Here is a 26028-nt window from a genome sequence, read left to right as displayed (position 1 = left end):
ACTCTAAGAATTACAAAAAATAACCTAAGACAGATCATGCCTTCCATTTCTTTGGAGGGAAAAAATAATTAATCAACTTGCATGACTAAGTTGACTGAGTTTCAATTTCAATGGTGTCTCCACTTTCGTGGTTAACAAACCACTAGATCAGAATCAGTAGGAAGCATAAAAGAAAAATTTCAAGGCCTCAGCTCAAAAATTCTGATTCAATGGCATCTGAAACGTGTTGCTCCAAAGCACAGATTTTTATGGATACACGTTCTTATCAGTATCCACCAGTAATACAAAAGACACACATACACACACACATACATATATAGTACTTAGTGCAGGTTAAGTACTAATTATATATATTAGGAAAAGTTTGGGCTGACTTACAAGGCACTTGAACATTTGATTAGCAGGGCCCTTTGAGGAAGGTACGCAAGGACTTTAAGAGATGACAGAGCAGCTAGCTGGCAGTGGAGTTTTTAAACAGGTGTCTTGTTGGTAACCCCCTGAATCACAGAATGGATAAGAATCCTCTGCCTCTGAGCTACTTGCCTGTCTTCAGCTGAAAGTAGCCTGCAGGCTGGGGATTCCATGGTGAGGCAAGTACTGCCACAGACTGCAAGTTTGGGGTATGCTGCTTGAGATCTGCGGTGACGTTGCTGACCCCATAAACACCCAGCATTTCGATCACTACGGCAGGCAAGTATACCAGCCTCCCTTTGGTAGCATAATAACCAACTGTGATGTTGTGAGAATGTTCCAGAATATCCACCTAGAAAACAAATGGATGCATGGAACTCAGTATTTATTTCCAAAGTACTTTTAGGTCTTCTTGGTGCTTCCTAAGACCACGACTGTTACTTAGCATGGCTGAGGAAAAGGATGTTCTCATTCAACAAATATTCTAACAATCCTATAAAGCCTGCGTAGAAGGCAAGTCTCAAAATATCAGAATACAACAAAATATAATTTATATCAAACCCGCATGGAATAGAATTGAATCTGTGTGTATTTTTTTAATTCCTTAAGTGCTTCAGTATAATCCTGTAAGCACCGATGATCACCCAAGATGGTAGACAGAAGACAGCAGGAGAAAAAGATTTCTAGGGAATGGTATACCGGGAAAATGGCTTTATTATATTTCTCATTATTTATGAAAATTTAAAGGCAGAAATGAAAGATTAAGTGAGGGAACCTTCAGGACAGGGGTCAAATAGAAAATGAAGTGAATTCCTCTCTCTGGAAGCTGAGAGCAGAATTGTTCAGACTTTTCTCCATTCTTGACTTGTAAGTTGGTTCAAGACCACGGCAGGGGTGGGCCATGAGAATTTCTCTTATAGCTGGGTCCTAATGGATACTGATGATGAGCTCTTTTTGACCCAACTGGAAGATTTTTGAGGCTTTAGATTTATTCTTATTTGTCTTTGCCTTCTTAGAGTTTTATATGAACAAGTCAGGGTGTTTTTAATATCCGTCCCCCCCTCCTTATTCTTGCATCTTCATTAGTAGTGTCATGTGTATTTGTGAAAGAGATCAAGACAACTGATTTTGCAACAGTTCTCTACACTTTGTTTCCAAAGATGGCGGTCAAGATGGCTTCAGGGGGAACGAGAGATACCTGTGGATGGAGCATGAACATGCACTAAGCAATACTAAAAGGAGTGACTCCTGTCTAGCCCTGCAAATGACCTTAAGGACTAAGTCTGTTTGGCGATTATTTACTTTTAACACCTGTCCAATTCTTGCTCATCATATTTTTGCCAACAATGTCTAGCTTGAATTTAACAAGATGTTTCCATTACTTTCATTTTTATGATCACCTTTTCTTTATGGCAAATGATCCTGGTTTCCATTTATGGTGGTAATAGCAAACATCCTTTCAAAAGAAATGCATTTAAATTTTTAAAAATGAACCGATTAACAAAACTCATACATACTAATTGTCATAGCGATCTGTGATGATATGCAGGAAAAGGCAGAAACTGTGAAGGTCATCTGAAAATGACCAAAGTTTAGTGAAAACTGTATTGGTTAATCGATGAAAACATTCACATTTTCTACTCTCAGTTTCTGGTGCAGAAACCACAGGTGCCTCTGACTGAATGCATTTCTTTCATTTTTTTTTTCATAATTATATAAAGAGATTGACAATGACAAATAAACTATATATCAAACCTCATCCTAGTCTCTGGTGTGGTAGTGGGATCACCAAGCCGAATGCAGCTGTAGAACAAAGAATCAAAGAAAGAGGCCAGAACAATATTTTTAAGTGGTGCAAAGGGTTGTCCACTGACTATCTATCCTATTTACTGCTTTAAAACTTGGAATCAAACCAAAAGCGTGTAAAGCAAGGCTTCTATCACTTGGATATGCCATTGAAATCAGCTTAGTAGTTGTTAAGTTGTACCTGGTATTAAAGTGTTTGGAGGAAAAAAAAAAAGTGATTGCTTCCCTGTCTGCTGCTGGCAATTTGAGCAAAGTTGGACTCAATCTACAAGTCAGAGTAATTTTTAAATGTCCAGAAATAAATCACTTTTTACGATGGTGAGGAACATAAAGGAAAAAGCAATGGATGGTTTCTGTAGCATTACCTTAACAATATTAAATACTTTCTCCAAACGATGGGATAATAGGGCAATTTAAAACAGTATATCTAGGCTTAAAAAATAAATCGAAACATAAGGCAATTAGCCTCAATTTTCCATCTCAGCATTTGACCTTTTTTTCCAGCCACCACGCATTAACTATTTGCCAAGATGAAGAAAGATGCTACTTCTTGAAAACATGGTTATGGTACCCAGGGAGGAGAAAAACAATCTAGACAGAGTCTGGACCCAGGAGGAAGACATATGTAGACTGAGCAGTCTGGTTACAAAGCAAAGGGCTTACGTAAGCCGAGACGTCATTCTGGTGGAAAGCCTTCCGCAGCGCCTGGGTGAGCCCTTTCGCTACATTGAGCTTCAAGGTTTCACTGATGTGCGCTCTCCTTTGGGTCAGAAAGAGAACTGTGGGGCAAAACAGAAGTGTGGTAATCAGGATAAGGCAGCAGACCTCCTTATAAACAAGCCCCCTCTCCTCCCCAGCCAACACCTCCTGCAAGCGCTGAGCGAAGCTGGTGAGTGCAGGTTCTGGCAAGAGGGTTGTAGGTCTGTTGGTCCTGATGAAGGAAAGAAGGCCCTTGGCATTTGGGCGGCCTTAGTGGACAGACAGCTAGCACACGGCTGGCGCTTCATTTCTGACCAATGCTACCTCCGACTTTGAAAGGTGGGGCTCAGCAGTGCCTGCCCCTGATGGGTCTGCCTGCCAGGACATTCCCACGACAGCACTCCCAAGAGCCTACTTAAGTGCAGGCTAGAGTTAGGTGCTGTGGCCCCAAATCACTCTGAATCAGGAAGGCAGCCCCACCCAACGAGTGTGATGGAGACAGGGATGGGGACCTGGGATGAGAATGGGCATTGGGGACTGAATGTGACAGGTGCCATTGGAAGGGAAGCCTAAGGTGCTGCCGGAGGCCCTAGGAGGAGCATCCAGCCCTGACCTGGACAAGGGCGTGCGGATCGGGGAAGGTTTCCTGGAGGAACTGATGCTTCTGCATAATCCTAAAGGATAACGGGAGTGAGCCTGGCCAAGGAGGAGTGAGGGGAGGAACTGTCCCCACACACTCCCAGCAGAGGGAAGACCAAGTGCAAAGGCACAGGGCAGAGAAGTGAAATCTCTCAGTGTACGTGGGGTCCTGAGGGCAATAGGAAAAGAGGAAATTTAAGCAAAAGGCATGCATTTCAGAAAGCTGCCTTAACTGCAGACTGGATGGAGAACAGGCTGTGGGGTGGGGTGGGGGGGCGTGTCTGAAGGCAGAGAGAAATCTGGTTGTTGCAGGAATCTAGGTGAGCGATGGTGACGGTGTGAGCCAGGGAAGCGGGGGTGCAGAGAAGGGGTTTTCAGGAGGTAGAACTGAAAGGAGGCTGGTGACTGGGTGTGGCTGGCGTGTGGGGGGTTCGGTGAAGAAGAGACGGGGGGGAAATGTTCTAGACTTCTGCATTGCGTGCCTGAGGCTGCCTTGCCGCACAGAGTAGGAGACAGATCTGGAAGGAGAGGGGGAGGGAAAGTGGAAAACCAGATGGTATAATTTCTTGAGCTACAGACGGAGATACTGTACTTTCTGCTATGCCTAGTTTCACAATTTCCCACTTCAGAATAGGCTATGTCTCAAAAGATAACTTCACTTAATTCTTTGTGGGGTGAAGAGGCAGGCGGGATGTGAGCATTCAACACTGGCATGCTCTTCCAAATAATGTCTCTAATGCTTTATATAGCAAACACTATCGCACTGTTAAAAGGACCCTGTGCCTTCTTGGCCCACTTTGCTGCAGCTAGAGGGTGGAGGCTAAAAAGACAGCATCTACCACCTAACATTTTCAAGAAGGTCTGCCTCCTTTTTAACATCAAAAAGAAATCCGAGGCGCCCACACAGTGTACCGTAGCTATACTTTTAATGTCTGTTGATTGAGAAAATAGATGATGAAAAGCCTTAGTGAATTCTGTGGTATTTCCCAGGATTCTGTAGTTTACTAACACATCATTCATCCATGAGAGACATCACCGATTCGCTCTACAGGCAACATTCGGCGCACGTTTGCTTTCTCAGACCCCTGATGGAACTCATTCCCCAGGGGCCTCTGACATCAGGGCTGATCCCGAGACTAAGCTCCATATCACACAATGCTCCTCTCCTCTGTCACTTGATAAAGATCAGGAGTGCTCAGTCTCAGCACTACTCACATTTGGGGCCGGATTATTCTTTGTCAACCATCCTGTGCATCGTAGGATGTTCAGCAGCACCCCTGGTCTCTATCTCGCTAGATGCCAGTCGCACCCTCCAAGTCGCAGTCACCCAAAAATATCTCCAGACCTGGCTAAGTGTCCCCTGGCGGAGGGGGAGCAAAACTGTCCCCCGGTTGAGAACCACTGATCTGAAAGAAATCTAATAATTCTGTTGTATCTCTGAAACCATTATGTACTTTCTGCTTTCGAGTAAAATCAGGATAGTGGAGCCTCACCTGTCTTCACCAGGAGCTTACTGGACATCTGACACTCCAGGTTGGAAGCCATTTTGCCGGTCGTGACCATAGCTGTCGACGCAGCGGGATGAGCAGCATCCGCGTTTTCTGCCGGCAGAGGTGGCAGCCGGGTTGCCTTTACTGGCGCAGTAATGGATGTCAAGGCTGCTGTGATTGTCAGCGGGCGTGTGGTGGACGCCCTGGGCGCGTCTGGGTTAGTGGGGTTCGGGAAGTTCGTGTGCATGGCTTGTAGTTTCCTGGGGAGGTGTGTTGTGGACAACAGGCCAGAGGCAGTGCCCGTGTTCCCTTGCACGGCTGCGTGAGTGCTCATGGTGTGTGCTGATCTTGCAAACATATAGGTTGGTGTGATCGAGAAGACTGGATGGATTGCTCCTGGCGTCACCCTTGGGCCAGATGCTGCGTAGTTTGTGACATTTTTAGCTAGAGCAGTGGTCAAACTGCTCTTGACTAATCCTAATGCCAGCGCCGAAGGGCTGCTGCTGGTGCTCTTAGCAACCAGGGCTGCAGGCAGTGCCTGTGGACTTGATTTCCTTAGAAACAACGTCACTTCTGCTGCTGCTGCTGCTGCTGCTGCTGCTGCTGCTGCTGCTGCTGCTGCTGTTGGTTCTGCCTTGGACGACACTGAGGAGTCCACTGTGAAAGAGAAAAGGCAAAGTTTGTCATCGGCCCACAGTACACACATCACTTGTGGTGATGAATGGATGTAACTTATGGATTTGCTGGGGTGAAAAGTCTCTGTGCTCTGAAATTTAGGCAAAACAACCTAGGCTCATTAAGTCAATTAACCATAATGAGAATGCCAGTTATAGCAAAGCTATGGTTGGTAACGAGGACACTTAAATTCTGAATACTTTCAAAAAATCCCAAGTCAGCAGAGGATCAAGGACATGACTATCTGGGACTGCTAACTCATTTGTCAGCCTGAAAGGGTGTATCTGCTCCTTCTGAGTAAAGCTGGGTATCGGTGTTGAGCTTGAAGATGCTTTGACCACAGAAGCAGTCATACCTGTTTTCTGGGTACCAGGAAACAAACTACCTGCATTAGTGGCTGCACCTGTCCATTTCTTGGGGCGCTGAGAAGCCAGCAGCACTTTGGAAGGGGTCCTGAGTAAGGCGCTGGTTGACAGAGGAGATTCATCAGTAGAGTGGTATCTCAGGATACTCTGGAATGGTGCGGAGGCATTTATCACAGGAGATGAATACATGTTGCTGGAAACTTGGAAATTTGTATCCATTCCATCCGAAAGCATTTCCTGCAAGCCAGCTGTGGAAGGCAGACTTGGAGAGGTTAGTAAGACAGAATGCGTTGGGCGGGCAGACAGCTGTAGCTGGGGAGACGTGACATGGTGACTTGTGGTTGGGTATTCTTCAACCTCAGCTGCTTGAAACTCTCTGGAATAGTTGTTATTACTGATGGACAAGATGTCTGCATGGTTTCCAAGCATCGTAACGTTGGTCAGTTGGATAGGCTGGTTGGTGCTTGCATAAAGCACCGGATCCTGAATGCTAAAGCCTTCTGCAGTTGCTAAATGCCCTGCAGTGTCTTTGAAATCATGAGGTTTTATGGTCCTAACAGCTGAAGTTAAACCACTGGGAGCAGTAGATGAAGCTGAATGAGTTCCCCAACTTGTGGAGTTAATTGTGTGCCCATTTAGATCATAGTTTGTTTGCTGCAGCAAGCCAGATATCGTTGGCTCTGTGGAAAGGGATCCAGTTTCTGCTGAAGGAGAACTCCAGAAAACATCTGTGACTGCTGGCTTTTTCATGTTTCCCATTGTTGAGAAATCATAGACTTCAGTGGAGGAGGGAAATGCTGTCACCTGTTTGGAAGCTGAAACTGGCAACTCAGAATGGTCCGTCACAGCTGCGTAAGTCTCAGACTTGCTGTTGGAAAAGCTGGGAGATGGGGGAACAGTCTGGGCGGCTCGTATGGAGGGGATGGAACGCGGAAGCAATTCTGAAGGAAGGTTTCTTCTTGGTGTTGTGATGACAGTGGATGAAGTACGATCCGTGCTAAAGTCAGAGGTGAATCTGTGTACCGTGCGAAGACTCGGAATCTCCTTACTTGGAAGGGTCTGGAGAGCAACTGTCGAATTTGCCTTTTTGTTTTTCTTTAAAACAGCTGTCACACTATTTTCTTTCTGCAGGGGAAATGTCCAAGTCGTGGAAAAAAGATCAGGGAATCTGCTTGAGAGGGGGAAGTCTGTAGCTGCAGGAGGGGGTCCATCATGGCCCATTTTCTGAGGAGTTGGCATTTTGGGCTCAGCAGATGGAGAGACATGATTCTGTGCCGGCTGGAAAAAAGTAGGCGTGGAGGGAAAGTCTGCTACTGCTCCATTAGATGGCGATGCAGGAGCCGCCCCAGAAAGAATGGCTTGTCCTCCGTGGGCTGTGGTGAGAGGCAGAGAAGGCTCCAAAGAAGAAGATGTGTGTCCTGCTGAGAGGGCGGGCCCTTCGGAATTCTCCAGAGCTGCCGCAGACAAATGCAGTGCATTAGCAGAGTCATTTGGTGTAGCGGGGGCTAACTCTCTGCTGGTCACTTCCACTGCCACTGACTGTGTGATCTGGAAAAGGGGAGGCACAGCCTCATGGATCACTGCTGCTGCTGCCCTCTTCAGAGCCGGCAAAGACACCCCATTGTGCACTCTTTCAGTCACCTCGGCTTCGACTGGCTGGGTAGATGCAGGACTTGAAGCCACTGCCAACCTTGACCATGAGGGAGTACCACCTGGAAGCTGAAGACTTCCAGGTGCTAGGGGAGGAGACAGATGGGCCGGTTCTGCAACAGAGCTCAAAAACTCAGGTGTGGGGGAGGCTACTGAGCGAGGACCCTCCACGGGGGACAGCTCTGAGTACCGCTTTGTTGAAGATCCAGAAGAACCTAGGCGAAGGATGCCTATTAAATCCTGAGCATTTTTGAATGGAGTGTGGTTCATTTCATCAGCAAATGAAGTTAGGGAATTAGCTACACTCTGACTTGAAGAGGAGTCAGTTGGAGCTGTTTGGGGGAATACAGGCACTTTGGTGGGTCGCTCAGCGGGCTTAGAAAAGATGATGGAATGAGGTGAGTCAGGAGCCAATGAAGAGGATGAAGATGGGGGAAGAAGTGGGAGGATGTCTGACCTCGGGGAATGCTGTTTTGAAATGGAAGGAGTCCCTACCCATGCTGGCCGAGACGGGAGGACAGCTCCCGAGGACGTCACTGATGGGACAGTGGAGAACGGGGGGAGCATGCTGGTGTGAGGCAAACCTGACGCGGTGGCTGCTTCTACGCTCCCTTGAGGTCCTGCTGGGACCAGAGACTCGGCGGAGTCCTTGGAAGGCTCGAGGGAGGTGCCGTGCCCACTCCCTGGGTAAGGGGAGGAAGGGAAGTCCCCATGAGCCCTGGCTCTGCGGTGCGTCTGGGGAGGAGGTGTTCGGGCGAGCTGCGGCACGCTTGTGTTGTCAGGGGATGATGGTCCCAGCACATTCTTGATCCTGTCCACTGCCGAGGAAGACTGGACTTCTGAGAAAGGCCATGTTGGTGAAATCGGTAACAATTTCCCGTGAGGAAATGACTCTGGGGTTGGGGTGACAGTTATCTGCAGATTGCCTATTCCTGTGGAATAAGATAGTGGGCAGTCAGATGTCAGGTGATCATTAAGTGCCTGCCGGAGCAGCTCCTAGAGAGAAGCGGGAGGCAAGATGGGCACTGCTCAGACCTCTTCCACACCATCACAGAAGACTTGTTAAACACATCCAAATACTGAATTAAGTAATTAGAAATATGCAAATGTTGCAGCTAACCTACAGGGCAGAGTTGGTGAGAAGCAGTCTCTGCGAAGTGATGTTAAAGCAAAGATGCAGGACATACCCATGTATTTTAAATCTTTTTTCTGTACCATCTACAAGGGCTGGACTATGAAACTTACAATCTGGAAAATCAAAGAGGAATGTGGCTACCTGCCATGGCCAACACCACCAAAATAAACTTCATCTAAAAACCCAAAATGCAAAATGAAAGACTGAGTATCCAAATGCTGGTCTTTTTTTAGGACCCGAAGGCATCTCGAGCAGGATAAAAGGGGCTGCCTCTGGAGAGACGGCACCGAGGAAACATGTTTACCTTGTTGGATTTAAAAGGATGCCTGACACTATCATTCACGCCACATCAAAAATCCAAGGTGATTTCTTTCAAATTAGGCTATTTCTAGAAGAAAAACCATCCACATCCAACCCGGGACCAGAGACACCCCTCACAAGGCCTGGTGTCGCTTCCAAGCACCTGCAGAGAACCAAGCACTGTCAGCATTAACGTCCGGAGGAACTGCAGGCAGGGCGGCAAGGGGCAGGACACAAGGCAGTGACCTCCACAGGAAAGGAGGCAAGGAAATAGCTGATCAGAAAGCTGGAAATGTCGCAGTTGGGGAGAGAAACAACAGCTCGCTTGATGATTCTCCGTCCCTCTTTCCATGGTTCTATCATGTTGAATGAAGGGGCTGATGACCCCAGAGCCGGCTAGAGGCTGTTAAGCAATATTTTAAATAAAAAATAAAAAAAAAAGAAAGAAAAGGTACTTCTAGAGCTTTCTCTAGTACATTATTAGCTAAGAACATCAGAACTGCTTGATAGAAACAAATGCACAAGCCAAGCACTGAAGCCGGAAAATCTGGGTTCGCGTGCACCCTCCGGCAGTCTGGAGCTCAGCGTGCTGTGCGTCTTTGGATCACTGTTGTATAAAGTGGGGGCAATAAGCAGGCCAACTCCCCTGCTGGGCCGCTGTCGAGGAGCAAATGAAATCATGGAGGCGGAAGGAAAGGCGCTCCAAATAGAAAAGCACTAAACAAATGTTTAAAAAAAAAAAAAAAAAAAAAGCACTACGCCACACTACACCAATGAGATGTCATTACAGGCTCCAAGCCCTGTTTTATTTGTTTAACAAAAGAGGACACTGTGGCCCAGAGAGGGGACGACACCATTTGCCAGAAAGCCACATAACTGATCAGAGATAGAAGTGGGTCCAGATGCAAGGTTTCCTCCCTCCCGGGGCAGTGTTTTCTGTTTACACTGCTTTTCTCAAACCAGAGCCTGGTCTTCATTCTACCCCTACTGCATTCTGCCAACAAAAAAACCCAAACAGCTAAACCTGAAATCCTAAAACACTTGTGTTTTTAGAATATGCAAGATACTCTGCAGTCACAAAAGCTAAACAGGGATGGTTTTCTGAATTATTATTTTCAGTTTCATTTTTTAAGACTTGGAAAAGTAAGGACAAAAGGTATCTTTTACTCTGAATTAGTTATCACACAAAAAAATTTCCTTTTTCCTTTTTTTTTTTAAATTCCCCATTTTTGGGATTTACTCAAGAAACTGGCCTTAAGTCGTTTTTAAAACACTGCAGGGAGTAAATCAATACTCCTTTAAAGTCAATAGACTTGTTCACTCCATTCAGTATGCTAGAACCAGCCCCTGGCCCCAGCAAGCCATCCTTAAAGCCCCTTTTAGCTCCTTTGTCTCGGTATCAGCAGAGGACAATCACTAAAGCCCTGACCTGCAGGGCCAAATGCTCCCTTGGGGCCCTGTTATCCAAAACCTACTCTACACAGAAATAAGTGGTGAGATGCACATACAGCTACAGGACGCCAAAGCCTAACACAGAGTTTCATTAAAATATCTGCGCTCCTTGGGAATTGCTTCGTGGTTTGTAAAAGAAACTGTGTTTCTGTGTTACCACATGCAGCCTAAGGAAGGGTTCGCCCTCAGTTTTATCTGGAAATTTTCCAATTTCCCAATTTTTGAAATTTCAGTTTTCCAGTTTTACATGGAAGGCGGATATAGCTTTCCTCCATTCTTCCCTGTTCATGTGTTTATCTCCTAGATAGACTCAGCTTCATACTTCCCACGTGGTCTTGTCTGGTTCTGTACATGGGTGGTAGTTACGCTGGTGACTGTGACACCCATACACAGGCAAACCTCGGAGATGTTGCAGGTTCAGTTCCAGACCAGCACCATGAAATGAGTATCACAATAAAGCCGGTGGTGATCTTTTTGCTGGTGGAAGGTCTTGCCTCCGGTTTCTAAAAAACGTAAAATCTATGAAGCTCCATAAAGCAAAGCACAGTAAAATGAGGTATGCCTGTATTGCTGTTTTGCATTTTTGGTGTTTTCCAGTGACACTTTCAAATCCGATTTTATTACTTGCATGAAATCTATGTGGGATTCCTTCTTTTGTACTCTCTTTGAAATAGGTTCAACCATGGGTTCAACTCATGGATGAAAGAGTCATACCCAATTAATCTTTTTTCAAGTAAGTAGCCTTGTAACCCAAGGCAGCCTTTGTTTCCAGCAAGATGTTTGACAAACTCACAAAAGTTCTGCAGACGAGTAGAAGGAGTGGATGTCGAATGGTGATGGGTGTGGGGGCTGAGGGAGGACTTGCAACTGACTACATGGCCACAGCCTAAGAACACTGATGGAAAGCTCCACGCTGAAGCGAAGACACAGTCTCTCGTGGATTTGCTGAACCTGGTTGTTTCTAAACCAGAATCCAGTGTTTCCCAAGTTCTCCCTTATGAAACACAGTGTTCCAAGATGCTTCATGAAGAAAAGTTTCTAGAACAATTTTGAGAAGTGCTATATACTACACTCACATGTAATAGTCATTAGTGCTGTTTACCAAATATTTCTGGTTCTCCACTTTCACGACACATAGAAATGCACTTCCTGGATCCCTCTGTGGTTAGGTAGGGCCATCTGCCTAGCTCTGGTCAAGTGAGTTGTGACCAGAAGTGACAGTGTCACTTGTGGGCTGGAACATTTAAAACTTGAAGCAAGAGTACAGAATTTGCTTTCTCTGTAGGAAAAAAAAAAAAAATCCCTAACAATATGATCCTTCAATAAGCTATTATTGGAGAAAGAGGATGAGAAAGGGGAGGAAATTACCAATGTTTAAAATGTTTGTCCACCAGCCTGGGTCCCTTAAGGATTATGATAAGCAAAGGGCCTCTGGTGTCAAAAGATGTACAGAGAACATGAGCAAGAAATAAGCTTTTGCTGTTTTCAGGCACTGCAATTTGGTGTGTGTTTGTTACTGCAGCATAACTAACTTACCCTAACCTATTCAGAAATTGGTACCAGAAATAGAGTTGGAACTTATACAGGCATACTCCCATTTAAATTACACCAACATTTAAATAACAGCTCAGAGAAGTCCTATAATCAAGAACATGTAAGAGTGCCTGGGATGTATGTAGTAAAACCTCAGGAAATCAATGTTGGATGGTTTAGTTAAACTTTGGCCAACGTTTCTCATATATATTTGAACTCTGGAATAAATTTGGGATGTTTCTCAAAGACATTTGACCTCAAAACTTAGTGATTTAAAAAAAAAAATCCAATGATGTATATAAAGCTAAGGAAGAAAGTTTGCTCACTGAATTAGCAAATGACACCAAATTTAAAGTATAGCTGACATAAGGAACTTCAGAGACACACACTTCAAAGACTTATCAACTGACTAAAATTACTGTTAAAGGAAGACACAAGTTAGGATTAAATATGAAAGCCTGCCTTTAGTCCAAATATTGCTCAGACAGAAGCAGGGTGGGAGTTTCCCTTTAAGAATGGCTTTTTATTACCTGAAGGTGGAGCTGACTGAGCTCATGAACTAGATTGAGAATGTAGGCTACCAAAGAAATAACAAATGCTTAGGCCTCATTAAAACTTCTTCACTTCTAAAATTTAAAAAAAAATCATTCTTATTAAATAATATATATATAATGTCTATATGTAAGGTATAAAGAAGAAATCAGAAAAAATACATGGTCTCGGGCTTCACAGAACTCACAGTCTTACGGGAGGTGTGGACTTAACATTCTCTCAAATGTAAAAATGATAAATGTGACAGCTGAAAGATGCACAGACCTAAAGGGCATGCACTAGGAGGATGTGACCTGATCAGGGAGGTCAGACAGTACGTCGCGGAGGAAGTAACTATCAAGCAGAGTCCAAAGAATCAGCAGAAGTTAATCAGGTGAAGAAGGTAGGGGAAAACATTCCACGCAGAGGGACACGCACCCATGCAAAGGGCCTGTGGCAAGCAGAAGTACAAGGAATTGAAAGACGGTAACTACAGCTCGAGTGGGGAGAGCGTTAACAGGCGTGGCGTGGGTTAAGGCTGGAGAGGCAGGTGAGGGCCAGACCACTGGAGTGTCAGAGGGTTTAGTTTGAAGAGGCGGGGTGTGGAGGTGATGGTGGGTGATGTACAAGAGCAAATCTGTGTTTCAGGACAATTGTTCTGGCTGTGGAGTGAAGAATATACTGGAAAGTGGCAAGGGTAGGTAGGTGATAGGAGAATAGGAAGAAAACACCTGTGGTGGTCTCGGCAGGTATGCCAGCAGATTGTAAAGAGGAACTGGGTCCTGGGTGGGAGACTGAAATAGATAATCCTTTGGTCCCTTTCAATTCACAGAATTCAGGAAAATGTAGTCCTTTAAATAAGTCTGTGTTTAAATATGTGATTTTTTTTTAATGACTGGAAATTCCCCTATATGAGAGGTGGGGTCTATGTCTCCTCCTCTGAATCTGTGTGGGCTGGAGACTGTTCAACCAATTAGAGTATGGCAGAAGTAATTCCATGTGACTTCTGAGGCTACCGCCATTAAAGGCCAGGCAGCGTTCGCTTGGTCTCTTGGAATGCTTGCCCTCCATATGCTCCCTCGCTCTCCCTCCCGGACCCCAGCTGCCACTCTGTGAGCAGTCCAAGCCACATGGAAAGGCCACGTGTAAATACTCCAGCCAAAAGTCCCAGGTGAGCCAAGCTTCCCAGTCATCACAGCCCAGGCACAGACGTGTGAATGAAGAAGCCTCCAGATAATCCTAGCCCCCACCCCCGTGAATCACCTGGCTGTTTGAGTCTTTCCCACTGAATCCCTAGGCATCATGAAGTGGAGACAAGCCATCCTCTGAACTGCTGAAACCATGAGCTTCATAAAATGGTTGCTATTTTACAACACTGAGCTGGGGTGGTTTGTTGCACAGCAATAATAACTGAAACGGTACTAGATTGTGGCCCTGACCTCTGAGAAGTGAGTCCCTGCGGCTTCGATACGGTTCTCAAAAGGATTCGGAAGCCAAAAGGAGTTACGAACTCTTCATTTCAATGCAAATTACCTCTGTTTTATACAGGATTTTAGAAGAAAGTATATGCTAATAAACAAAATGTACCTATATTAATTAACGTTGCATCATGGAAGGGATGAGAAGGGCAGAAAAATTTTGAGGGGGAAATAAGAGGTGGACAGTATATATTAAGCAGAAGGGGAAAGTAAGGAGAAGCAGGGCACCATCATAGTGCAGAGAGCTTAAAACACTCAAAGGAAGGCAGTGAAGTAGACAGTACAGGTGGTGAGTCACACTCGAATGCAGTCCCACGACCCCTGTCTTGGTGGTCATGCATTTGTGTGACCCCTCTCCTACAGAATCAGCAGAAACTGTGACCTGCTTCCAACCAGTAAAATATGGCAAAGGCGATAACATGTCATTCTCGTGATTACATTATCTTAAAAAAAAAAAAAAAAAGACTTTATCTTGCTGGCAGACTCACTTTCCCTGATGGTCTGATGAATTAAGAGGCCATAATGGAAAAGTCCATGTGGAAGAAAAGTGTGGGCGGCCACCAGAACTGCGGCAGTTCCTAGGAACTCTGGCCTCCCGGAGAAGAAGGTGGCCTCCTGCTGTTGGCCAGCCAGAAGCCAGGGCCTTCGATCCGGCAGAACACAGGAAGGAAATAAATTCTGCCAACAACTTAAATGAACTTGAAAGTGGACCCTTCCCCAGCCAAGCCTCCGGATGACAATACAGCCAGCCGAAACCAGGATTGCTGCCTCGTAAGACCCTGTGCAGAGGACCCAGGTAAGCTGTGCCCGACCTCCTGACCCATGGAAACAGAGAGGTAATAAATACATATTGTTTTAAGCCGTAAAGTTTGTGGTAATTTGTTACACAGCAATAGAAAACTAATACAGGTAGGAAGGAGGGCGCTGAGGAAGGGCGTGTGTAGAAGAGGGTGTAGGAGGAAGAGATGGAACCGGAGGTATCACGACTGAAGGGTAGCACGAAGGATAGTGAGAAGCTGCAATCAAGACCGCGAAAAAGAAGCCCGAGTTTGTACGTTTGTTTGGGATATCCCAAAGAACGAGCTGAGGAATAAAAGTTCTAACATGGTACCTGGGGCTCGGAGGACGTTATCTGAAGAGAACACAGGGCTTTGCAAGAGTAGAAACAAAACCACAGCAGCAAAGTTGGAAAGTTTGACAGTTGCTGGGAAACAGGTTGCATTCTTCTATTTAAATCCCAACTTTCATGGAGGGAGGGAGGAAAAAGTCACATCCTTCTAGTCAAATTGCTGAATTCTTGTTTTTCTCAATGAACTCCCACTGACTCTCCACTCTCCCTCCACCCCCAAATGCCTCCCATAACTTTATTCTACTTAGAATGACATGGATTATTCTGCCGAAAATATGGTAATGGCCTTCAAAAGCACACCCACACACCCGAGAGGGAGATAAAAGACAGTGGCATTTTCCTGCACAAGTCCCAGACCTGCTGCCTTTTCTGAACATTTACAAATATCACCCATTCCAGGGACAGCCAATTACCTCCCGTTCAGACAGTGTTTCCCACAAAGGGTCTGGTAATCCTAAGAATTTTAAAAGGAAGTAGCTTACGAGGTAAGAGTTTTAAGGAGGTGCTGGATGAAGGCAGACAGGGAGCAGAGATAAATTTATGCGGGAGACCAGTGAAACCAAGCAGGCTGAAGACCTTTCCCTCTTCCCTTTTCAAGGAAACAAGGATGAGTATTTATACAAACCCCGTTTGATATACAACTGATACACATGCATTTCAGACTGAGCTTGTTTGAGTCAGATTTAATAAAACCGTGGTTCTCGGATCTTCGGGAAAGTAATAAGTCAATCCTGTAAGAATATCAGACTTAGTAATAACCTGTATGAACATGCACACACAGCTTAAGTATCAAATGCTTTAGTTACTTACCAAGTTTGCATAGAGACCCGTGAAAGCTAAACAGCCTTGAACTAAAAGAGTCAGGCAGCAGGTCATTAACATAATAATAAAATATAAAAAGATATACGAAAGTGCTTGGCCAGGTTTGGATGCATAGTCTGTCACTGACTCGTGTCAAAAAACAGTAAAAACTGCCTCCCTTGTCTCCCAGACCTCAGAGCCTCAAAATGCATGCGATGGATCGGTCAGGCCTCTGTCTTCCTCAGGCCCTTCAGCCTGCTCATGTTCCATTCTCAGCACTTGTACGTAAGACTCAGACCTGGGCTGTGATGCTGCTGTGCTCAAACTATCCCTGCTGCTTTAACCTCGCAGAAGCCCACAGGTACATCAGGCTCTTCCGCTGCTGCTTCTCCCCTCTGAGCCTCTCTCTTCCATCTCGAGGGCTGTGTCTGTACCCCATTCATGGCTGTTTTTATCCCAGACCCCAAGCAGAGACCTTCCTTTCCAAAGCCATCGGAGTCTGCTACTTAAAGAGTGCTCTCCACTCGGGTTCAAAGGGCCTCCCGACGCTGCCCTGGATTGCTTCCTGGATTCCTCAGAATTACTCTTGTAGCCCAGCCACAGTCGTGGTCCTTGTTCTTTTCTTTGCAGGAGACACTAGGAGAAGACAGCCTTCCCACAGCCAGACTAGGTTTCCAACCATGGTCCTGAGACCATCCACTCTGTCCACTCACTGACCACCAGCAGGTTTTCTGACTTATAGTAGCACTTAGAAAAGAGCAAACCTGATCACCAACAGCTCTTGGATGTAGGAAACTAAGGCAACCAACTAACACACATTAATATATATCCTAAACCCCTCTTCCTTGTATGTCAGAGAAAGGTATCTGCAGCTTTCTATCAGGCCCCAGAGTCAGACTGCCTGGATTCAAATCCTACTCCTCCATCTGCTAGCTGTATGACCTTGGACAAGTTACTTAACCTCTCTGTGCCTTGATTTTTTCACTGGTATAATGGAACAATCACAGTACTTACCTCATGAAATTGTTTTAACAATTAAAATGAGGTGATACATGTAAAGTCCTTAGAACAGTGCTCAAAAAATTCTAGCTATTATTGGTTATTGTAACTGTTACCATTACTTGCTCAACTCAAGTCAGACATGGATACACTCACGGGCTTCTCAGAGGCCCCGGACGCCAGTCCGAACTCAGAAATGCCTGCAGATCATGCACTGTTACAGCCCCACACATCTGTGGGGCCACTTAGTTTGCAAAATATCTTCATACCCTCATCCCACCTTGTTCCACATAGTACCTGTGAAGTAGAAGATAAAGGTTATTATCTCCATTTTACAGGTGAAGAGAGCAAGGCTTGGGGAGGTCAAGTGTTGACTTGGCCAAGGTCACACAGAATTATCCTATAGTTGAGTATGTCTCCATTCCTTTGACTTCAGATCCAAGGCTCTCTGCTCCACGTGGGAAGGAGTAGGTCTTCCCCCATCTCCAGGTATGTGGTGGGCTCTGTCCTCCCAGAGGGACCCCAACAGACTGGAGCCCACAGAGTAGCTGCCTCTTTCTCCTGGGTTCGACAATGTATATCTTTTCGGTGCTGCTTGGGCAGACATTACTGAACACAGCTCTAAATCACAGAGACTTGTTAGGCTTCAATTCCCAGAAGGTCAGAAGAGACAGATTAAGCATCATTGCCATGCTGAAGCATTCAGCCCGCACCCTACAAGTCTGAAGTTTGGCGCCTGGGACATTCTTTCCGAAGACGATTTCTCTTGGGGCTTTTAAAAACGAAATGTGCCAGTTAATAGAATCAAATTGCCATTCCTTGAAGCGATGCCAGCAAACAGAAGATGCTGTTTACTGGTTCTACAGAAGCATTTTAACTTTCAAAGCTCTTTCACAGCTGTTTTCCTTTTTTAAAAAGTTTATTGCTTTCAAATCCTTTGTGAAACAGGTTTAAAAATAAAGTTGACTTCTCCCCCATTATACACAATTTCACTTTCATTTTTTAAAACGTTGGTTTATGTGATCATTACAAGAAATTCAGAAAAGATGGAAAAGTAGAAAGAAAAGAAAAGTAATCTCACGCCTCCCTCGGCCTCCCTCATGCATGTCCCACCACACTGAGCAAACCAGGATTCACACTGTGATGAATTGCGTGTCTGGACTTCATTCTTGGAAAAGCGTTCGTTTGCTTGCTTTACAGACCTGTGACCACACTGCACATTCAACTTTGCACCTGTTTTTTCTTTTAATATTATATAACTTTCCATATTGGATGAGGCTGCATATTATTTCCTGCCTATTATTTCCCCTAAGAAGTGGAATGTATAATTATTTGTTTAATCGCCCCCAACTATCAAGATACATGTTGTATATAAAATTAAGTATTATAATGATCTCATCTCCTTCCCATTTCGTCATCACAATCCCTATGTGGCAGAAGGGACAGACACAATGACATTCTCTTATCAACTAGGATGCTGCACACACAGAAGATTATCTGCACCAAGAGAAGTAAATCAATGGGACTTGGAGTTTCTCTTCTCCTCCTATGCCCTGGCATCCTTCTGACCTTCTGACGGGGTCATTTGGAAATGTAAAAACTTCACCTTACAAGATGGCATAAACTCAACCACAGAAAACACAATTAACCACCAGTGCTTGACCTTCATAAGTAGGACAATCCTATTAGCAAACCTTTTCAAAATTTCATATTAGTTTGCACTATTTCATTCTAACGGTCCTAAAGGGGTGAGGGGTGAGGCATTTAAATCTATTAGGCAAGAAAGAGAGGATATGTAGGAAAGTCTGTGCCTACAGAAAAGCAGTAATAGGGGCTTAAAGAGTTAGGCAAAAAGACAGCACATTACTATCTTCACGCCAATTATCTCCCTTATTTGCTCAATCGCTTAACACTTATCCCACAAATACAAAATAAATGCTTTATCTGATAGTCACTCCCTTACAAAGATTAGCAAACTGTAACCCTCACTGGGAAGATGGTCAAAGGTCACCATTTGGGGTGTGGAACCTGGGGTCAGAGCAGCTAGGTTCATATCTCGACTGCCTGCTCCAGGTTTGTGAACTTAGGCAAGTCATGCACCTCTCTGCGCAGGCTGTTTTGAGGCTTAAGGGCATTAATCCATGTAGGGTATTTGGAAGACATCCTACCTAGGATGTGGTCAGAAGTCAATACATGTTACTTATCGTGATTTTCATCAGGAGCAAAAAATCTAATTAAGTAGTTCCAGAGTCATATTTCTTTTTGTTTTTAATTAATTTGTTATTTTTATTCCTTAGATTCCACATATAAGTGAAATCGTATAGTGTTGATCTTTCTCTGCCTGACTTAAATACCTTCTAGGTCCATCAAAGCAATACGTTTTTCCATCCCCTTCCATTTAGTCTGTGTCTTTTAATCTGAAATGAGTCTCTTATAGGCAACATGTAGGGGTCTTGTTTTCCTTTCCATTTATCCACTCTTTTAGTTGAAGCACTTAATTCTTTTCCATTTGAGGTACTTATTGATAGGAATGTAGTTGTTACCATTCTTTATTCTTGTTTTTGATACATATTTTTTCTTCTTAAAGAAGTCCCTCCAACATTTCCTGTAATATAGGCTTAGTGGTGATAAATTCCTTCAGCTTATTTTTGTCTGGGAAGCTCTTTATCTGTCCTTCAACTCTAAATGATAGCTTTGCTGGATAAATTATTCTTGGTTGTAGATCCTGGGTCTTCATCCTGTCAAATATTTTTTGCCAAGCCCTTCTGTCCTGCATAGTTTCTTTCAAGAAATCAGCTGCCAGTCTTATGAATTTTCCCTTATAAGTAACTATCTGTTTTTCTCTTGCTGCTTTTAATATTCTTTCTTTGTATTTAACCTTTGGCATTTTAATTATGATGTGTCTTGGTGTAGGCCTCTTTGGATCCCTGATTTTTGGAATTCTCTGAGTTTCCTGGGGTTTTACATCCATTTCCTTCACCGGGTTAGGAAAGTTTTCCATCATTGTTTCTTCTAACAGCTGTTCATCATCTTGATTTTCTTCAGTTATGCCAATCAGATGGATATTTGGACCCTTAATAGTATCTCATATGCTTCTTAAATTATTTTTATAGTCTTGGCATCTTATTTCTTGCCATTCTGATTGAGTGTCCTTGGCTTTCCTATCCTCTAGATAGAGCATTTGATCCTTTTCTTGATTCACTCTGTTTCTTCCTTTGCTTATTCCATTTAATATACTTCTCATCTCAGATATGTATTCATTTCGGACTGGTTCTCTTTTATAATTTTCATTTTTTATGCTTTTCATCTCTTTGTTGAAGTTCCCATTGAATTTAACCAAAAGTTCACTGAGTATCTTTATAACCAGTGTTTTGAACTCTTCATCTGTTAGATTACTTGACTCCATTGTATCTGGATCTCTGTTCTGTTCTCTCATATGGTTTCTGCTTCTTTGTCTTCACATTTTGGCTGCCTTTCCGTGTCTGTTTCTATGTACTAAGCAAAGCTCCTAAGTCTCCCAGTCTCATTAGTGAGGATTTGTGAAGTAGGTGTCCAGTGGCACAGTCCTGAGATGGGCTCAGCTGCAGGCCAAATTTAGCTAAAGCCTCTGCCCCTCCAGGGCCACCTGTTAAGATTCAGCAAGCAATCCACAGATGCTGTGCTTATAATTGCCTCAAAAGGCCACGCCAGAAACTGAGGCCAGCTGCCTCCAGTGTGAGTCTAGGTGCTGCTCAGCAAGGAGCATCTGACTCACTGAGGATACACCTGTATGTGGCTTGGGTGGGGCTGCAAGTTGGGGAAGGCAGGGTTTCAGGGAATCTTTTGGGCAGAGCGACCTCTGTTATCCAGTTTGATGATGTCACGGCTATAGCAGTGCTGCGTTTGGTACACTGGTAGTGGGGGGAGGACTAACCAGGAAACAATGGATACTAATGGCACTTCTGTACTGAGCGAGTCTTGCCTTGGTCCTCACTCTGACAATGTCTCCCTGCAAATCCCTGGTGCCCCTGTGCACAGCTGACTCAGCACTAGTGCTCAGAGCGAGCAGGTCCATTACCTCAAAAATCCACTTGCGGACATGGCCCCTTTAAGAGGTGTCTGCCTCTGCCGCAGCCTCCGTCTTACTTAGCCTCTCGAGACCAGGCAGCCCTGCATCCTCGCTCCGTCCTGCCTTCTGCTGTGGCAGGGTGATTTCTTGGATTTCTCCCTAGCTGTATGGCTTGTTCATCAATATTGCAGGCAATTTGTCCTTGCTGCTGCTCCTTGTTTCCGTCACAACTTTGATTTGGTCGCCAGAGGGATGAACAGAGCCTCTATCATCTATGCCATTTTGGCATAGATGCTTCCTACGGTCCGATAAATAAATTTTTATACTCCCACTTCTGTGATAAATTTATTCTATTTTCTCAAAAATAGTTTGCATTTCTTAAAATGAATTCTCTTCCTTCAATTGTAATTCTCCAATGAGTACCTGGGTAATAGAACTGGCTTTCTTAGCACAAGTAAGACTCACTGACGTTCTGCCTTAGATTTCTACCCTGAAGTCTGCTGATTTCCACAAGCAACCATGTAGTTTATTCAGCATAGTTGCAAAGTGAACACTTTGCCATTAAGATTCCTTACATACCTAACTATAACTATAGCTGAGATCCTGAGGGGGAAAAGCAGAAACAGAACAAGATATATATATTTATATTTACTCGTATGTATATGAGAATAATTTTGATAACCAAAATTAATCCAGAAATGAGAAAACTAAATAGACAAATTAATACTTGAAAGAAGAGCTACTATCGAAAAAGAAACCAAGACCACTTATATTCAGCTGAGTTCTATCTAACTTTTAAAAATAGGTAATTCCAATGTTATTAAATTAATTCAAGCCTCTGAAATATATGAAAATGTCCCCAATTCATTTTATAATACCAGTCCTGCTTTAATATCAAAATCCAATAAAGGTATATTAAACAAATAAACAACGATCAAGATATGTAAATGAATACAGAACAGTCAAGCATAAATGTGTGTATGTGAAGATTACAAAAAAATATATAAAAAGTATGTATGTGTATATAAAAAATAAATTATTGAATGCATAAATTATCAATTATCAATTAATAAAAATTTTATAAAATCTGTGACAGTCAACACAAATACATACACAAGCACAAACACAAAATATATATACACACGAAAGGAGAATGTAAGAATATGCACTGCATTCAAGGACAAAATAGTATGATCCTGGACTCATAACGTTTTCCCAAAGGTTATCCTTTGAAAGCCCAACACTGCACCATCTACGTACACTGTTGCCCATGACAGACAAAGCCCTTCCACTCATTTTGCATCTCATAGGATATTTCGTTAGAAAAAAAATTTTTTTTTTCATTTGAAAAAAAAAAAATCCTGTGTTAAGGACACCCAGACAAACTGACATTCTCTAAAACTGAGAATAAGCAAAGATAACCATGTCAGAACATCTGTTTCAGTAAATTCTGGTCTTACGCAATGATTTGAGGGAGGAAAAAAGGTTTCGTATTCAAAACAGTTCAGGAAATCTCCCATGGGAGAGTGACAGTGCAGACAGTACACTAAAGGGTCTGAACAGTCTTACGATAAACAGAAGTTCTGTTTAATCTAAAAAATCCCCAAACCAGTTGACTGTGGGACTCTTTTTTCTTTTTCTTTTTTGCAGGATACCACTTACTATACCAAGGAACTACTGCTCTGAAGAACACCTTGAGTGGATTCTAACTTAGATCATTTTAGAGTTTAAAGTCATTGCCCTGGAGCGGTTTCAGACACAGAGGAAAACCAGAGAACTGACAGGTAGACTGAAGCCACTGTGGAATCAGAAAACATGTTCTCTGTCATTGTATAACTGGCAAAGTCTGCTCCTGTTTGCTTGTTTCACAGTGTATTTTATCAGACTTATTCATGATCTTCCATCAATGCACATCATTTTGGATAGCATAGGGGTGAGCTCTAGGAAAGCTGTTAAGTGCTGAATGAATGTAAAGGATCATTATTATTATACTGATTGGCTCTAACGCCATCTTGTAACATTAAGTTAATTTAGGCGAAACGATCATATCAATAACTTGATTGATTCCCCCCGCTGACACGAGACGTATAAGAAAAATGCTCTACTGTAAAAGGCTGTGTGTTGCTTCATGAATACTGACGTTCTTCTTACAACAGACACTAAAAACCTGCAAGTATATATGTGAAGGCCAAAGAAGCAGAATACATTGCCAATGTTAATAATAAATATTATTATTAACTCTTAGTTCATATCCACTGATGACTGATTTAGGCCTAAATTTTACTATGGAAGTCTAACTTCATTATTATGAATATCACCATTTCATAATTTGTTAATTCATATCCTTATAACAAGAAATTATCAATCAATTCTATTAGAACTAAATAATAATTAAATTGATTGTAGCCGAGATAAAAAAGAAAATATTTATTCTAAGTAAATGATTTTTAAACCCTTTAGAGGTACCTAAATTCAAAAAGATCACCAATATGTTCACAGTCAACAATGTTCATGTATAGTTTATTTGCCTTTAGTGTTTACATATGAGGCCATATCAAGATAACAATTCTATAATTTAGACATTTCTTTTTTTGTTTTTTAATTCGGTCTCAATGTGGCCTCGTCTTTATATCCTTAGTTTTAAAAGCTATGTTCAGTTAGTCTTCAGATGATTCTCCAGGTTGACTGTTCTATAATTTAGTTGTAGTTCTAATGTGGTCATGAGAGGAGGCAAGTATAGCATTTACCTACTATGCCACTTTGACCTTATTCCTATATATTTCTGAAACTATGTTTTCTCTCATTTGGCATACAATAATAAGATCTATTTATATTAAGTTTAAATTTACTCCATCAAAAAAGTTCCACTTCTATCTCCCAATTAGACACGATTTTTCAGTATTGGCAGTAGATCTTCCTTCATCCTTCCAGTCTTCTCCAGACCAATCTGTGACTAGCAACAGAGTTTCAAGATGTCTGGCCAGAACTAGGAGTGCCCATAAGTGGGAACCAGAATGCTGGTACTCTCCCCACTTGGCCTACTCGACCCACCCAGATTCTACTCTTCTCCAGCAGAAGCCTCAGACAGACTGCACACCATTTGGTGGGAGTCAAAAGGGAGATGCTGTGGGTGTCTGCCTAACGGCCATCTACTTGAAAAAACAAGACTCCACGACCACAGTATCCCACCACAGACATGAAAGTTATACTTTCTCCATTCATTCAACAAATCTGCCGAGTACCTGCTGTGTGCCAGTCACCAGCACTTGCTGACTGTTTCCTACAGTCCAGCATTTTTCTAAGTGTTTACAAATAGGACAAAATTTAATCCTCACAATGCTATCAGAAAAAGATGCTTGTTATGTATGCCTTACTGTTAAATTGTACACCTGAAACTTCCTGGTTTTCATTAACCTATGTCACCATAATAAAAAACATAAACAAAAGCAAATAAAATAAAAAAATAATAAAACTCGCACTTCTCTGAAAAAAAAAAGAAAGAAAGAAAAGAAAAGAAGAAAAAAGAAAAGAAAAGAAAAAATATGTGCTTGTGATGGTCAATCTGACGTGCCAACTTTACTGGCCCACTGGGTGCCCAGAATAAACATTATTTCTGGGTGCGTCTGTGAGATTGTTTCCTATTGATATGAGAATTTGATCATGGGTGGGCATCATCCAAATCCCTGGGGGCCTGAATAGAACAAAATATCAGAGCAAGAGGGGATTCGGTCCCTTCCACCCTGTCTGAGCTGGGACATTGGTTCTTCTCTTGCCTTTGGGTTGGGATTTATATCACTGGCTTCCCTGATTCTCAGGTTTTCAGATTCAGACTAAATTTAAACTGAGGGCTTTTCTGGGTCTCTAGCTTGCCAACTGCAGATGGTAGGGCTTCTCAGCCTCCATAATCATGTGAGCAAAATCCTCATCATAAATCTCCTTTTGTGTGTACACACACACACACACACACACACACACACACACACACATATATATATTAAACAATTCTCTTAATTTCCTAATCACGTTTTTAACCACAACTGTATCCTCCCTCAATACAGAGTAGTACATAAGCTGAAGTCCCTACCACAAGGTGTTTAACGCTCTTTAAGGAACTTGAAAAAAGGCTCACTTTCAAAGATGTCATTTTTAAAAATTAAGTCACTTAGCACAAGGTTTCCAAAAGCTAGTCCAAATGCCATTCCAAGGTTAAGTGTTCACCTATCGAAGACAAAAGAAGAAAAAGAACTATAAAGTGTGTGTGTGTGTCGGGAGCAGGGGGAGGTGTTTTCACCAACTGCCTTTCTGGATCTAAAGGACAAGCCTTCATTTTTAGTGTCAAAATTTCCTTCCTTTTCTAAATAAAAACATTAGCAGGTGTAGCTATTGTTTTGTCTATGCCCTTACTTGATGAAATTAGAAGCTATCAAATATAAACTGGACTTCTAAAATTCTTCACTTTACTAGTAAACGGGCTGTTGAATCTCTTTTTTGGTAGATTTGACACCTACCTTTTTGAAAGACCTGAAGTTTCCTTTCCTGGGGAAGTGCCACCGAGAAAGGCATTTCGCGCCTGCTACCGCGGAGTGGGGTAGTGGGAGGAAACATGAGGGGGACCTGCTCTGAAAGCAGCAGCCTGCCACTAAGGGTTGAGGGGGGCTCGTCTGGATGCCCAAAGGAAAACCACAAACAAGAAGACTTTTTAAGGGATGGAAAACTCTCTCTCCTTCTCTGATGGCCTCCAAAAGAAAACACTGTTCTCCTTGGGTCAAGAGTTGATCCAGCTTGTGATTTTCCATATCTTTTGCTCCAATATCATTATACAGCTTCTTGAAGTTAAAAACATATACTATTATACTCACGATAAATCATATAAATTCTATCTTCTCC

The 26028-nt window shown here is 43.2% G+C and overlaps 1 protein-coding gene across 3 annotated transcripts in view; it reads right to left on the bottom strand.

Moving 5' to 3' along the window:
* KIAA1549L (KIAA1549 like) overlaps positions 1-26028 on the bottom strand; it is a 196408-nt gene that overhangs the window by 91865 nt on the left and 78515 nt on the right. The window contains exons 2-5 of one of the 3 annotated variants that reach the window (XM_016147119.2): positions 8320-8667; positions 5049-5702; positions 2881-2996; positions 544-763 (exon numbers count right to left, since the gene is read on the bottom strand). In XM_016147119.2, coding sequence (XP_016002605.2) covers positions 544-763; positions 2881-2996; positions 5049-5702; positions 8320-8667 — 1338 coding nt within the window. The other 2 variants (XM_016147117.2, XM_016147116.2) reach the window with 2 other exon arrangements.

Source organism: Rousettus aegyptiacus, unplaced genomic scaffold (genome assembly GCF_014176215.1).
Source record: "Rousettus aegyptiacus isolate mRouAeg1 unplaced genomic scaffold, mRouAeg1.p scaffold_m13_p_5, whole genome shotgun sequence".
Lineage (NCBI taxonomy): Eukaryota > Metazoa > Chordata > Mammalia > Chiroptera > Pteropodidae > Rousettus > Rousettus aegyptiacus.
Note: the sequence above shows the minus strand (reverse complement) of the source record. Positions and strands in the feature narration are given on the sequence as shown.